Source organism: Lygodium microphyllum, chromosome 25 (genome assembly GCF_053477565.2).
Source record: "Lygodium microphyllum isolate KBCC chromosome 25, Lygodium_microphyllum_v1.1.10, whole genome shotgun sequence".
In the NCBI taxonomy this organism is placed as follows: domain Eukaryota; kingdom Viridiplantae; phylum Streptophyta; class Polypodiopsida; order Schizaeales; family Lygodiaceae; genus Lygodium; species Lygodium microphyllum.
In genome coordinates, this window is record NC_141159.1 from 4,980,537 (window position 1) to 4,995,382 (window position 14,846).

The window sequence follows — 14,846 nt, forward strand, 5'->3', positions numbered from 1 at the left end:
GGCTCATTGAATATGCCTCTTAGAAATCTCTAGTTTGGTTGAGAAAATACCTCAGATTGTCAGGATCTATTTGCCTAAAAGATAGTGTCTCAAATCTTTGAAAGCTTGAATGATGGTGATTAGCTCCTTTTCATAGGTAGTAGCATTCTTTTTTTGCATTTTACTACCTTTTGCTTGTGTAAGCAACTGCATATTCTTCTTGGTTTAAGACTACACCAATGCAGTCCCTCAAAAAAAAGGCTAAAAACTACAATGAGATGATAAAGAGCTTACAATCAATGCAAGTGTTGATGCAGATGCTGTTCAAGCATTTGCATGCAAAAGTATTTGGGGTAGTAATCCCCAAATTTTTTGTGGGAATGGTGGAAAAATTACCGGATTTGCACAAACTCGATGAAGATCCATGCAATGGACTGTGAATCCAGCAAAGCCCCAAATTTTATGGTGGAAATTTCAAGAAATTGCAGCAATTGGGCAGTTCGGTCAAAACCCCCAAACTGTTGGGTGCGGAGTGGGTGAAATTGATAATTTCTTGGAAATTGAGAATGAGACAGGCAAGACGAATCGGAAATTGTGAAAATTTCTGAAAAACTCCAAATTAAAAAAGTAGGGTTTCTGAGATTTCAGGTGCAACAGAAAATTGCAGAGATGTGTAGAGGCAGGGCTGAGAGAGGCTGGGTGCAAGGCTGAGGTCGTTCACGTGTGTGCAGGACTGCACCCAAAATTGTGTGCAGGCCGCGTAGAGAGAAAGCGATGCAGAAAAGGTCACAGTTGATGTGACAGCAGCTGCGGGCAGCACATGAGGGACTCCACACGTCAAAGGTGGCGGTGGAACCAATGTAGCAATGGCGGTGCGGCCAGTGGCACAATGGCTTTGATACCACTATTGAATCGAATGGACAGCTTGATAGACAAGAAGTGGAGTAGAGAGTGAGAGTGAGAGGAGACACACAAAGAAGCGTGCAAGAGTATCTTCACTAAAATGAATCACAAGAATGAGAATACAAGCTACAACCTCGAGGTTATATAGGCCTACACACTAAAGTGAATTCACATGGGGAAAAAAACCCCTCCCACACAAGAGGGTAAAAAGTGCCTGGTTGTGTTCACACCATAAAGACTCTGAGGAAAATACAAGGTGTATTTAAAAGGTTAGTGTCAGTTGGTGGTAAGAGATTCTAGCCCTTCTGACTTGAGGATGGCTTGTTATTCCGTTGGTCCCATGCTCTGTGGGTTTGCATGATTGGAGGTGAGTCTGGATAGTAACAAGGGATAGCCATTTTCTAGCTTTGCCTCCTAGTCCCATTGCGTCCTTGTACTGTCTCAATCCTGTCCCCATCTTATAGCCCCCTCTCATGGTGACAGGGGATGGTCGTCCGCGTCAGCGTCAGCGTCCCTGTCCCCAAAACCCATCCCATGTTACTATGCAAGTTTGATATCCATTCCTTTGTTACATTTCTATGTGTATGGCTTGTATTGTGCCTTGTCTATAGGTTAACCATTGGACATAGTAACATGGGATGGGGTATGGGGACGGGGTTGGGAATGGGGATGGGAGATGGCCAAAACCAAGGATAGGAACGGGGGGTAGGATAGCATATATAAATAACCTTTTAGACTTCATATTTACCAAATCTATGCATGTAATGTGGTGGGTGGATGTGTACTATCACAAAACATGTGGATATTCATGAATAGACACGTTCTAAAAAGACTCTCTTGCATGTGACTTGGGTTGATTTGGTATTCGAGTATGCTTATTTTGCATGTGTTTATTTGTGTGAGGAAAGGGAAACAAAAAAATCTAATGTATTCAAGTTTTTGCAAGAAAAAGGTTAAAAGTCAAAAGAAAAAGAAGACATCCATTGCCAAAAACATTGGCTGTCCTTGAAAAGGGGATAGCTGTTGGGCATGAGATAGGGGATGATCCCCATTCCATTTTGGTATCTCCACCAACAGTTGTGTGTGGGGTAGTGTCCCTACATCTGCAGGGCCGAGACTGCCATCCCCTGTTACTATGCTATTGAATCTAGGTAGGTGTTTCAACTCAAATGTCCGAAGCTTAATATAAAGTGAAGAAGTCTAATCTTTGTCCATTTGTCACTTACTACCAGGTCAAAGTTTGGCCTCTGGAAGGCATGAGCAAGAAAAAAGTAGAAGATTTGTTGATATCAAACTTGGGGTGCTTGCTTTGGTTCATGAAGGGCCTTTTGTGATACCAAACTTGGGGTGCTTGCTTTGGTCCATCACGGGCCTTTTGTAACTAGTTTTTGAATCCTTTGATATTGTGAGATTGAAGCCCAATGGCTGCTCCACAGATCTCTTCTTGGAGGTTACCATTAAGACAATTCAAAGGCTGAATTCATAGCCATCTCTCATGAGTAACCAATGCAATGATCATCAAGATGATAGTCATTTGTGCTATTAGCGCAAACACTGCTGTATATTCCAAGGTCCCATCGTCTGTGCACTTGGTCATATAGACCCTTTTGACACAAATCATGACAAATGATTCAACGATTCTTAGAAGGGGATAGTATTGAGAAACCCTTCACCCTTCACCTGTAGTTTGGGTTTTTGCGTTTTGCGTTTGGGGTTTGCAGTCTGTCATGAGGACATGTATTTTTGAAACCTCACTTAATATGTGGATTAATTTTTAATCACATGGTTAAGTAAATGTTGGACATGTGAGGTGTAATTGGGGTTAGAGTAAATTTACGAGCCCGAGACCCAAGGAAACCACGGGATGTCAAAGACAAAAGTTGCTATAAGTTATACTCCAGTTGTTGGCCTAGGTCATTCATTTGGCCATAAGTGTTAGTTGGTGACATTAGAGATGTGGCATTTAATGGTACCTAATGCCAATTCGGGAATGGAAGTTACCTAGCCAATTTAATTATTGGCTAGTCAAATCATTTTTCTGGGCACCAAAATAATCGTTAGATTAATTTTTAGTATTTAAAGATCGAAAATTAGTATTTAATTATGGATAATGCTGGAAAAACCATTTGGGAAAGTTGCCACTTGTTAAAAATGCCCATGCAAGATTGAAAAACGTCTTTAGAGGTTGGAGAGAGGCATTTTTAGTGTATTCAACTTGCAAGATAGAGGGAGGAAATATTGCTGGTCTGATTTGCAGCCATTGGAGGACCTTTTGAGGTAGTTAGGGGTAGGAGAAGACCAATCAACAACATGTGACAACATCTATAGGTTGTTGAGACAAAGCGGCAATAGTAAATGATTGATTTTCTTCAGTTCTTTACATCTACAAGCTGTTGTAGTAGGGCAACAGTTGCATTTGACTGATTTTCAATCATTCTTCGCGACAAAACTTTGAATTTTCTCTCTTATCTCCTAGACATTTCATAGCCTTGCTCAAATTAATATTTAATTATGGATAATGTTGGAAAAACCATTTTGAAAGGTTGCCACTTATTAAAAATGCGTATGTAAGATTGAAAAACGTCTTTAGAGGTTGGAGAGAGGCATTTTTAGTATAATCAGCTTGCAAAAAGAGAGGGAGGAGATGTTGTTGGTCTGATTTGTAGCCATTGGAGGATCTTCTAAGGCAGCTAAGGGCAGGAGAAGACCAATCAATAGCAGGTGACAACATCTATAGGTTATTGAGACAGGGCAACAACAGTAAATGACTGATTTTCTTCAGTTCTTTGCATCTACAGGCTGTTTTGGTAGGGCAGCAGCTGCATTTGATTGATTTTCAGTCATTCTTCTCGACAAAACTTTGATTTTTCTCTCTCTACAGCTTTCTCTCTCATCTCCTAGCCATTTCACAGCGTTGCTTCGAAGATCTCAGCATTTGGATCCTTGGAGGGTGAGAAATTGTAAATTTCTCTGCTGTAAATCCTAATTTACAGGAGAAATTAGAGTTTAGCGGTAGCCTCAGGAAGCGTGCCAGAAATTGAAGCTCCAAGACTTGGATTTTTCAGGGCTGAAGGTGAATTTCAGCTAAATTCAGGTGGAGGACTAGCCAGCCATTGAATTTAGGGCATTTCCATCTCCATCAAAGTAGTTGAAGGCCAATTAAGTGCCGAATTAAGGGGCAAATTAGATTGAAGACTTGCTGGTCACTTTGGACAGCAAAGGGAGTTTGGATTGCGAAGGGGATCGGGAAAATCCCATTGTAAATTAACCTTTTTTTCAATAAAGCTAAATAAATACCGAAAGGGGCGCCAGTTTTGGGGCTAATCGGGTGTGCATTGTCCAATATCAGTAGGTAAATTTGTAGTTTCAGATTTGCATTTATTGTTTGTTGCTGTAATTAGCTTGTAATTAGGGATTTACCACCCATTCACTGAAGGAAAGCTGGTTACAACATCCCCAAAAAGGGGTGCCATCCTAGACTGACTGTGCCTATTTATAGGCCACTCTCTTATTCATTCCTCACGGATGATTCTTTTCAGTCTGTCACCTCTTCTCTCCATCCTTTCCACTCCCCTCACACCCCTTCAGTAGGACATTGCGGTTCGTAGTTCGTGGTTATCTTCATCATCTTCCTTGTGCTACGACACCCTTGTTCCCTTGTATCACATTCACTCCATGATTTAGAACTTCATCATTCCATTCATCATAGTTTCTTCTCTCTTCTCTTCTCTTCTCCATGTTTGCCGAGTTCATTACGTGTTCCTCTCCGCAAACCCTATTGACTCGTTGGTACATCATCTTTTGACACGGTATTAGAGCTGGATTTGCTCAAAAAGTGGCAAAGATCCTCCACTCCAGTGAAGGCAAAGACCGGTGGCGGGTTGTGTTAGCGATCAGATTCCTGGCCGTACAGTACGGCAGCCTGGTTGGACTGACCACCTGTACTGGTCAGTCGGCTGCATTTAATGCAGCCGGTCTGTCTATTTTGTGCGCATTTTGGTTGGCTATTTATAGCCGATGTTCTGCACACTTTTCTAGAGTTCTGTTCGCAAGTTACAGGCAGGAGATCGTGCAGACTGCAGCGGACTTCGAGATGAACAGCAGGTTGCATCGTCGAGGTGGAGACACGCAGTCCCGCACACTACGCCCGTGTACATATCTGCATATCTCTGTATACAGCACACTTTATATAGTAGATCTTCATCTTCCACCGTCTCTTTCTCTCTCTTCTCTCTTTGCGTTCTCTCTCTCTCAGTCTTTGTCCCACGCTTCCGCATCACTGCACTCTAACATGGTATCAGAGCAGTGAAGAAGGACTGACTGAGTGAATAACCTACTTGAAGAGGAGATTTCATCGCGACACAAGGCTGCGTTTCCAGTGTTTGAGGGCGAGCGGGAGGGCTGCGCATTGGAACAAGGTTGAAGCGAGCGTGGGCGTGCGGGAAAGGAGTCCAGTTGGTGGATTTGCTGCTGTTTACTGTTGTTTGAAGAGGAGGAAGGCTGAGTTTTCAGCTTTCAAGTGCAGGTTTTACTTTTTCATCACCTCCGGCGGGTAAAGAAGGTATGGGACGTGGAAGAAAGAGCCCTAGTAGGCTGCGTTTTCACAGTCAGAGGGGGTTGCTTTTGCGTTTGTGAAGGCATTACAAGTGAAGATGTCTACAGAGATTGACTTGGAGTTCTAGACGATCATGGATCGGAAGGTGCTTGTCTTACCGGCTCTCCCTGTAGATCAAAAGCTCGATGGCGACAATTACCGCATCTGGCACGTGATGATGTTGGCCATCCTTGAGTCTTATGATTTGGCAGAGCTTGTACAGGAGGAGATCGACCGGCCCTCGGTGAGAGATGAGTCCAAACTCTCTTCCGATGCTCGTGCAGAGTTAGCCAAGGCACAGTCTCACTGGGACAAACTGAATGCCCGGATTCGTTTTTTTCTTTTTCTGTCTTGTACTACAGTCGTGATAGCCCACATCGAGCACTTGACGGTGGCTCGGGAGATATGGCTAGAGCTTGACCAGATGTATAACCGGATGACCCTTATGAAGCGGGTTTCTTTGGAGGTGCAGATGCAGACCTTGTCCGTGAACAAGTCTTCCTCGTTGCGGGAGCATATCAACAAGCTTAGACAGCTTTAGATGCAGGTTCCGAATGCGGGGAAGCCGATTTCCTCCCAAGACATGGCGATCACACTCTTGTTCCAATCGCCGCCACGATTGTGTGCTTTTTACTCCGTCCTTATTGCTTCGGGGCGTGAGTCTACTCTTCGGTGGGAAGAGCTGGTTCCTATGATCTTGGACCAAGAGGAACAACTGAAGGGACAGCAAGCTTCCAAGTCAGAAGCTTTGACAGGTCAAGCCTCTCAGAAGAAGGGAAAGGACCAAAAGAAGAAGAAGGAGGACAATAAGTCAAAGAAAGACAAGGAAAAAGAATCCACATGCCATATTTATAGTAAGACCGGCCATTGGAAGAAGGATTGCCCCGACAAAGACACGAAGGACACCAACAAGGACTCGAAGGATTCTGGAGCGGTGGCTGCACCCTCATCAGCTGCGTTTCTCTATCTAGCAGTCATTGAGGGCTCTACACCGAAGGCTTCTAATGCTGCGATGACAGCTACCCAGGCTCGAGAGTGAATCATTGACAGTGGTGCCTCCCGGCACATGACTCCTTCATCAATTGGTGTTGCCCAGTTGCGATCTTCGCGTGGGTAGATTCTCATCGGAGATAGCTCTTCGGTGTCTATTGCAAGACGGGGTGAGATGCAGCTTATTCCAGATGGACGTCGTGGTATCTATACCTCAGAGGTCTTGCATGTGCCAGGTTTAGGGTATCATCTACTTTCGGTTCATAAGATTTGTTCACTTGGACTATTGGTGGAGTTTGACAGTGATTCGGTGCGAGTCCTTGATCGTGGGTCAAGGAAGGTTCTCTCATCAGGATATGAGGAGAATGGCATTTACAAATTGACGTCTTCTACTGCTCTTCCTACTCTTCTTCTTATCTCTCAGACACAGTCAGAGCTCTGGCATGCTCGGTTTGGTCACCTGAACTATGATTATCTTCGGAGGGCGTCACGTGGATAGCTTGTTCAAGGGTTGCCGGACATAGTGGTGAGCCAGCAGGCATGCGTCTCTTGCATTCGTGGGAAGCAGCATAGGGATGCGATTCCCAACAAAGCTTCACGGTGGTCTACTTCCCTGATGGAACTTGTATCTACTGATCTTTGTGGCCCTATGAGGAATGAGTCCTTGACAGGGAGCTCGTACTTCATGTTGATTGTAGATGACTACAGCAAGATGACTTGGGTCTATTTCTTGGTGTTGAAGTCGGAGGCTTTCTTTCACTTTAAGGATTGGCTTCTCTTTGAGGAGAACCGATCGGGCCAGCGATTGAAGACCTTGCGATCGGACAAGAGTGATGAATTTGTTTCTAATGAGTTTACTCGTTTTTGTGCAAATAAAGGTATTCATCGGGAGTTTGCTAACACCAACACTCCTCAAGAAAATAGCATTCTTGAACGGAAGAACCGAAGTGTGATCGAGATGGCGCGCACCATGATGGAGCACCAACAGACACAGTTTTTGTGGGTCGAGGCTGTGGCTACTGCAGTCCACATCCTTAATCGATCCCCCACTTCGGCCGTTGATGGGATAACACCTTTTGAGGCTTACTTTGGAACTAAGCCCGATGTTTCTTATTTCAGGGTTTTTGGGTGTGATGCCTATGTTCACATTTCCAAGACTCATCGTGATAAATTTGAAGCAGCTTCTCGAAGACAGGTGTTTGTTGGCTATAGCTCTTAGTCCCAAGGCTATCGTTTGTATGATCCCGTCAAGCGGGATGTGTACACTAGTCGAGATGTGCGGTTCGTGGAGGTTCTGGCCATAGCAGCAGGTGAGGAGCATCTCGTTCTTGGAGATCCAGGGGAAAGTTGGGCTCCCGAGATAGTTTCTTTGGAGCCAGCGCCTTTTGATTCCGATTCTGTTTCCGATACAGAGTCTACTGTTCCAGTGGTCACCCCCGAGGAGTTACCACCGGTGGATATCCCAGAGTCTTCAGCTGATGGAGAGCGACGAGGAGAGGTCCGGTCTCCTCCTCGTTGGGCCCGTGACACACTCCGAGATTCAGGGATCGAGGGGGTTTCTGAGGAGCGGGGACCGCAGGATGGTCCGCGGCAGTCATGGAGGCACCAAGCACATTCTACGGAGCTTGTTTGCTCTAACTATTGTTTGATGACCCGTGTTATGCAGGATCGAGAGCCCACCTCCATGAAGGAGGCTTTACAGTCCGCACCATGGAAGAAAGCTATGGAAGCCGAGCTGGAGGCTATTGAGAGGAATGGCACTTGGTATCTCGTGCCTCGCCCCTCAAATAAGAAGGTGATTGGCGTCAAATGGGTCTTTAAGACCAAGTACCTTAGCGATGGTTCTTTGGACAAGCACAAGGCTCGCCTTGTTGCTAAAGGTTTTGTACAACGCCCAGGGATTGATTATCATGACACTTTTGCCCCTGCTGCTCGTATGGCGACTATTCGAGCTGTTCTTGTCTTGGCTGGCCATAGGAGATGGCCTGTCTACCAGTTGGATGTGAAGTCGGCCTTCCTCAATGGTGATTTGAAGGAGGAGATCTATGTCGAGCAGCCTCCTGGCTTTGTAACTTCAGATGGGCAAGTCTACAGGTTAAAGTAGGCCTTATATGGCCTCAAGCAGGCTCCGCGTGCATGGAACGAGAAGATCGACTCATTTCTTTAGTCACAGTTGGGATATCCGCGTTCCAAGGCTGATCCGCAGCTTTATGTACACACTTTCGAGGCTGGTTGTGTGCTTTTTGTGTTGTATGTTGACGATTTGATTGTCATAGGTGATCATGCACAGAAGGTCAAAGAGACGAAGGCAGCTTTATATCAGACGTTTGAGATGACGGACTTGGGTTTACTCCACTTCTTCTTGGGCCATGAGATTTATCAGTCTCAGAGGGGGATTTTCCTCTCTCAGCAGAGATATGTACAGGAGCTCTTGGTTTCTTTTGCGATGGAGGATTATCGGACCATTTCTACTCCTATGGATCCGAACTGGAAGGCCACTTCACACTCAGATTCTCCCTTGGCGGATGCTTCCCGCTATCGTCAGTTGATTGGATCATTGATTTGGCTCCTCAACACTCGTGTTGATCTTTGTTTTGCCGTTGGTCTCTTGGCGGGGTTCATGAGTGAACCTCAGACGATGCATTGGCAGGCTGCCCAGCAGATACTTCGGTATTTGAGGGGGACATCTGACTCAGGGATTCATTATCCAGCAGGCACAGGTGGTTCAGATCTTGTACTTGCAGGTTGGAGCGACTCGGATTGGGGTGGTGATGTGGACCACAGGCGGTCTACTACAGGCTACTGTTTTACCTTGGGTGTTGGTGTTATCTCATGGAGTAGCAAGAAGCAGCCCACGGTAGCCCTTTCATCTACTGAGGCGGAATATCGGCCGCGTCTTCCACCACATGTGAGGCTGTGGCTTTGGAGATTGTTGGCGGAGCTTGGCTGCCCCCATACTCGTCCTACTTTGCTGCAATGCGACAATGAGAGTTGCATTGCCTTGGCACGGAATCCTGTTTTCCATACCCGGACAAAGCACATAGAGATCCAGTACCACTTCATCAGAGAGAAGCTTCTGGATGAGACCATCGCTGTGGAGAACTGCAAGACGGAGGACAATCTTCGCTTTCCCAGGCTCTACTTCGGAGACATGCCAGATCCCTCAGGCTTCTGCCACGTCCAGGCTTTGAGAGGGGGTGTTAGCGATCAGATTCCTGGCCATACAGCACGGCAGCCTGGTCGGACTGACCAGTCGGACTGCCATGTCCGACCTGTACTGGTCAGTGAGCTGCATTTAATGCAGCCGACCTGTCTATTCTGGGCGCATTTTGGCTGGCTACTTATAGCCGATGTTCTGCACAGTTTTCCACAATTCGATTTGCAGGTTACAGGTTGGAGATCGTGCAGATTGCAGCGGACTTCGAGGTGAACAGCAGGTTGCATCGTCGAGGTGGAGACATGCAGTTCCACGCACTGCGCCCGTGTACATATTTGCACATCTTTGTATACAGCACACTTTATACAGCAGATCTTCATCTTCCACTGTCTCTTTTTCTCTCTCTCTTTTCTCTCTGCGTTCTTTGTCTCTCAGTCTTGGTCCCACGCTTCCGCATCGCTGCACTCTGACAGGTTGGGCATCCACTTCTCTTCTTCCGTTGCATCAAAATCTCGTTTTTGTAGGTTTCAAGTGTTTTCAGCTTGCAGCCCACACCCCTTTCTCAGAGGACATCGCATTCTCAGCTGTCCCTTGCTGTCATCTATAGTTTGGCGCCTATTTCCAGCCTTCCACCTGTAGTTTGCAGTTGTTTACAGTAGAGCGACTGTTGCTAATCACTCTCCATTTAGAAAACAATCTCGTTTTTGCAGATTTCAGGTATTTCAGTTTGCTGCCCACACCCCGAATGCAGAGGACATCGCGGTCCAAGCTGGCCATTGTTGTCTACAACAGTTTGGTGCTTGTTTCCAGCCTATCACACACTGTTCGGAGCTAATTTCAGCATATTGACTGCTATTGCTGTTTTTTCTTGCGTTTTTAGTCTTTCTCTCTCCTGTAGCCTACGTTTTTAGTCTTTCTCTCTCCTCACTTGCGTTTTTAGTATTTCTCTCTCCTCACCTGTGTTTTTCTACTAGTTGCAACCTCTTACTGTTTGTAGCATCCTCCTCCCATTGGCAGCTCACTTCTAGCGCTTCCACAACCCTTCCACCCCTTGCGGCAGACATTGCGGTTCGTGCTTCACACTACCTCACACCCCTTGAGGCGGACATTGCGGTTCATGGTTCGTAGCTGACCTCTTTCACCTCTTCCTTTTTCAGCAAGGCACATTGGTACCCATGGCTTCTTTACCAACAGATGACCAAACTACTGGGTGCTCCTACTGTGGCATCACTGGGCACACCACCGAAGATTACCGACTTTGACCTTTGCTTCCCATCCCTCGGAGTATATGCGTCTTCCACCAAGCACTTCTTGTGCTACCTCTCCTTTTTGGGTCATAGAGATTGTTTTGCATTGGCTATCAGAGTATTATGCTCAAGGCAATAAGACGCATCCAATGCACACTAAGTCCTTTCGAGCACATGGAGGATCGATTGGCGTTACGACCTCTTGGAGATCGTCGCAATGCCGACGACAGCCTTCTCCCACTTATTTTCAGGTACAGTGGCTTCCACAACCTACGTATTTACAGTTTGCTCCATTGAGAGACAACGATTGTTTGATGCCGTCTCCTTGTCAGTCCACTCCTTCAAGAGACAGTAGCTGCTCGACTCCTTCCTCTTCTTGGGCTATCCAGTTCGCTCCACTGAGAGTCAGTGAATGTGGCCCACCTCTTGCTCATTTTGAGCCCCACCCTTCCCCACCCTTGACTACTCAGGTTTGAGAGGCCATCTCTGGGAGCTCTTTGGCAACCTAGATACCTTCTTCGGCATGATCGGCGGCACTTCCTTCATCATCAGACATTTCGGAGTCCGTGATCCATGAGTTTTTGGATTCCCTATCTACTACAGAGGGGGATGTTATTTCTTTGCCCTCAGAGGAGGCATCCACTTCTTCTTCGACTTCAGCGGGGGCCCCTCCACCTCCCACCTCAAAGGGGGAACCTACTCCACATGAAGTTCTTCACCTATTCTCTACGTTCTTGGGGTAGTTGTTCTCGACCAGTCATCTCTTCTATCGATACCCAGGATCTTCAGGTACCACCTAGATCGGGACCTCAAAGGTTCAGCCGTGACTTGGTGACATGGCCTTCGTATTCCTTCCAGCATAGATGCACGGAGCTAGTGGCTTCTCTCTCGAGGTTGAGTTTTGGGTTCTCTAGTTTACTCTATCTACTGTTTTTTACTGCAGGTTCCCTTTTCGGTGGAAATCTTGGATCTTAGGGATCCTCTACATATTCTTCCTCCTGTTCTCTTCTTGCCTTGGTCACTTGGTCAGCATGGAGCCACCTCCCGAGATCGAGTACGAGTATATCCTTATGGTTCTCAGCACCACACAAAGTCCAACATTCCTCCTATGCATTGCATGTTTTCATCATCTTTATACTAGGGTGCTTGGGCAAGTGAACAATTTTTCCACCAGGGACGCTGTCCAAGTGGCACCTGCTGCATGAGCATTCTTTAGCATGTAGCATTGCATCTCCATCTCACTCTTCTCTTGTTCTCCTTTTTGGGCCTGAGAGGGGGTGTTGAGAAACCCTTCACCCTTCACCCGTAGTTTGCGTTTTTGCGTTTAGGGTTTGTGTTTAGGGTTTGCAGTCCCAAAAAAGGGTGCCATCCTAGATTGACTATGCCTATTTATAGGCCACTCTCTCATTCATTCCTCACGGCTGATTCATTCAGTCCGTTACCTCTTCTCTCCAGCCTCTCCACTACCCTCACACCCTTTCAGGAGGACATTGCGGTTCGTAGTTCGTGGCTGTCTTCATCATCTTCCTTGTGCTACGACACCCTTGTTCCCTTGTATCACATTTACTCCATGATTCAGAACTTTGTCATTCCATTCATCAGAGTTTCTTCTCTCTTCTCTTCTCTTCTCCATGTTTGCCGAGTTCACTTTGTGTTCCTCCTTGCAAACCCTACTATCTCGTTGGTACGTCATCTTTTGACAGATAGTTGGTGCGTCTAACCCCTGGGCCTTTAGGAGATTATGGATGCTATTATAATAGGTTGCTTCAAGAAGCAGCCACATAGATCCAATGTACATGCGCATGACATCATTGGACATCCAAAATGGGCAATAAATCTAAGAAATGTAGACTGTTACTAGAAAGGTAAATGGATATTGATGCACAAATTGTCTTATAAGTTGTAAAATTTTGTGCACTTATAAGTTATGAAAAGGATTCCAGGGTTCATTTGTGCCGTATAGATTTCTGATTAATGTAAACAAATAATCTCTCTAAGCAATTAGACATAATAGATGCTTACGCAAAACTAGAGCTCATCCTCCTTTATAGCAAACTAAATTATCTTGATATGCAATGTCTTGCTGGAATTAAGAAAATGGAAGATAAGTGTTGATTTATTGCACAAAAGTACTTTGCTGGACATCCGGCGCCAAACAGAAGTCTTCATATATTTCATTGACTGATAATCTCCTGCAAATTTTCTGATCTTTGCTGCTAATTTTGGAACTAGGAATTAGTGGAAAACAACCCTGTCATTGCTGTAGAAGTGCTGCTGAAGTTGATGAACTCCGTGCAAATTTCTGAGTAAGAATTCCTGGTTGGACTCTTATTTTTTCATTGCTTCTGTCACTGTTATGAAAATTGTACTGTTATGGTTTCTCTGATTTTAGATATGCCATTGTTTTGGCAGTTATTTTAAAGTTTTGGTCAACATGGACATGAGTCTACACTCTATGGAGGTTGTTAATAGACTCACAACGGCTGTAGATCTGCCCACAGAATTTGTACACATGTATATCTCAAATTGCATCTCTTCTTGTGAAAATATCAAGGTAAGCAGCAAAGTGGTGGTAAAACCTTCTGGCCTTGATGTGGCAAGTTGTTTTCTGAGAAAGTGCGTGTAGTATGGCTTCACTTTGTGCAACATCATGAGCTTTTGGATTTTGGACTTTACATCTTGTTTTGGATTGGTTGAGTTAATTAAAGGGATAGTTTGTGTGCAGCAATTGTGAATGAACCTGTATGATATGCTTTGATTTTTAGTCTCACACGGTCACTCTCTAAGTTTTCAAATCCCCATACTTCTTCCATCAACTCTAACTGTTTTTGATCCTTGAGTTTTACATATCTGATGTCCCTTTGCTCAATTAACATCATCATCGGTTGTTATTTCTTTAGGTCTCTTTGTAATTTCCTTTGTATAATTAACAAAGATGATCTGTGGTAGCCAACTGTATCACACCATGAAATGCATGATTGCATGGGTTGAATGTTCATGGAAAGTGGCCACTTGCTGGTATTGTGCTCATTTTTATGGTCAGGTTAAACTGTAGCATGTTGGCAGAGGTTGTTAAGAGTTGGGCTTATGTTTAAGAGGCTGATCGAACAGCTCTGAAACCTTGATATGTGCAAGAAGAGGTCAACACAATGTGCAATAATCTAAGAAGGTATAGTGTGAAAGAGAGAGACCACCATACTGGAGGACTGACGGCATTCCTTAAGCTCTAGTTGGGGTCCAAGGCAGGAAGACTGTCAAGAAATATGGTCGAATGGTGTATGGGAGGAGGGCTTAAATAGCAGTGACTCATTCTCATGTTGCACATGGATAGAGAGGGTTTGGTACCTTATGAGAAGCCTATACAAGAAGAGCCTTGTGCTCATTGTGATCAGTCTTGAGCAATGTGAGCAAGAGCTGGATCAGGTCCTTACAAGTAGTTGTTTTGGTCTACTTGCTCTCTATTTCTGGTTTGTTTCAGTCCTTATTTCAATATGATCTCCTTAGTTCACAATCCACCCTATCTACAGATAACTAGCTTTAGATAACCCATGGTATCAGATCTCAGTTGAGCTACTTAGTCAATCAACTGATTTTACTAGGATAAGCCTTTTTCGAGCCTTTTGCTCATTGTGATCAGTCTTACGCAATGCGAGCAAGAGTTGGATCAGGTCCTTAGAATTGGTTGTTTTGGTCCGCTTGCTCTCTATTTCTGGTTTATTTCAGTCCTTATTTCAATCTGATCTCCTTAGTTCACAATCCACCCTAGCTACAGATAACTAGCTCTAGATCGCCCATGATTTTTATCATGGTATCAGATCTCAGTTGAGCTACTTAGTCAATCAACTGATTTTACTAGGATAAATCTTCTTCATTTACTATTCTTTTCAGCATTCCTGAGTTTTCCCTAATTTATTTTAACTATCAAGTGGACATGGGAACGGCGCTCTTCTTGAGCCTCATGGCATCCACTTCTTTG

General features: G+C 45.0%; 1 protein-coding gene across 1 annotated transcript in view; it reads left to right on the forward strand.

Annotated features, from left to right (window-relative positions):
- The window catches only part of LOC148013863 (CCR4-NOT transcription complex subunit), an 81,819-nt gene that overhangs the window by 64,201 nt on the left and 2,772 nt on the right, over positions 1-14,846 (forward strand). The window contains exons 9-10 of the mRNA XM_087667021.1: positions 13,103-13,176; positions 13,283-13,424. Of these exons, the coding sequence (XP_087523147.1) occupies positions 13,103-13,176; positions 13,283-13,424 (216 nt within the window). The remainder of the gene's footprint in view (positions 1-13,102; positions 13,177-13,282; positions 13,425-14,846) is intronic.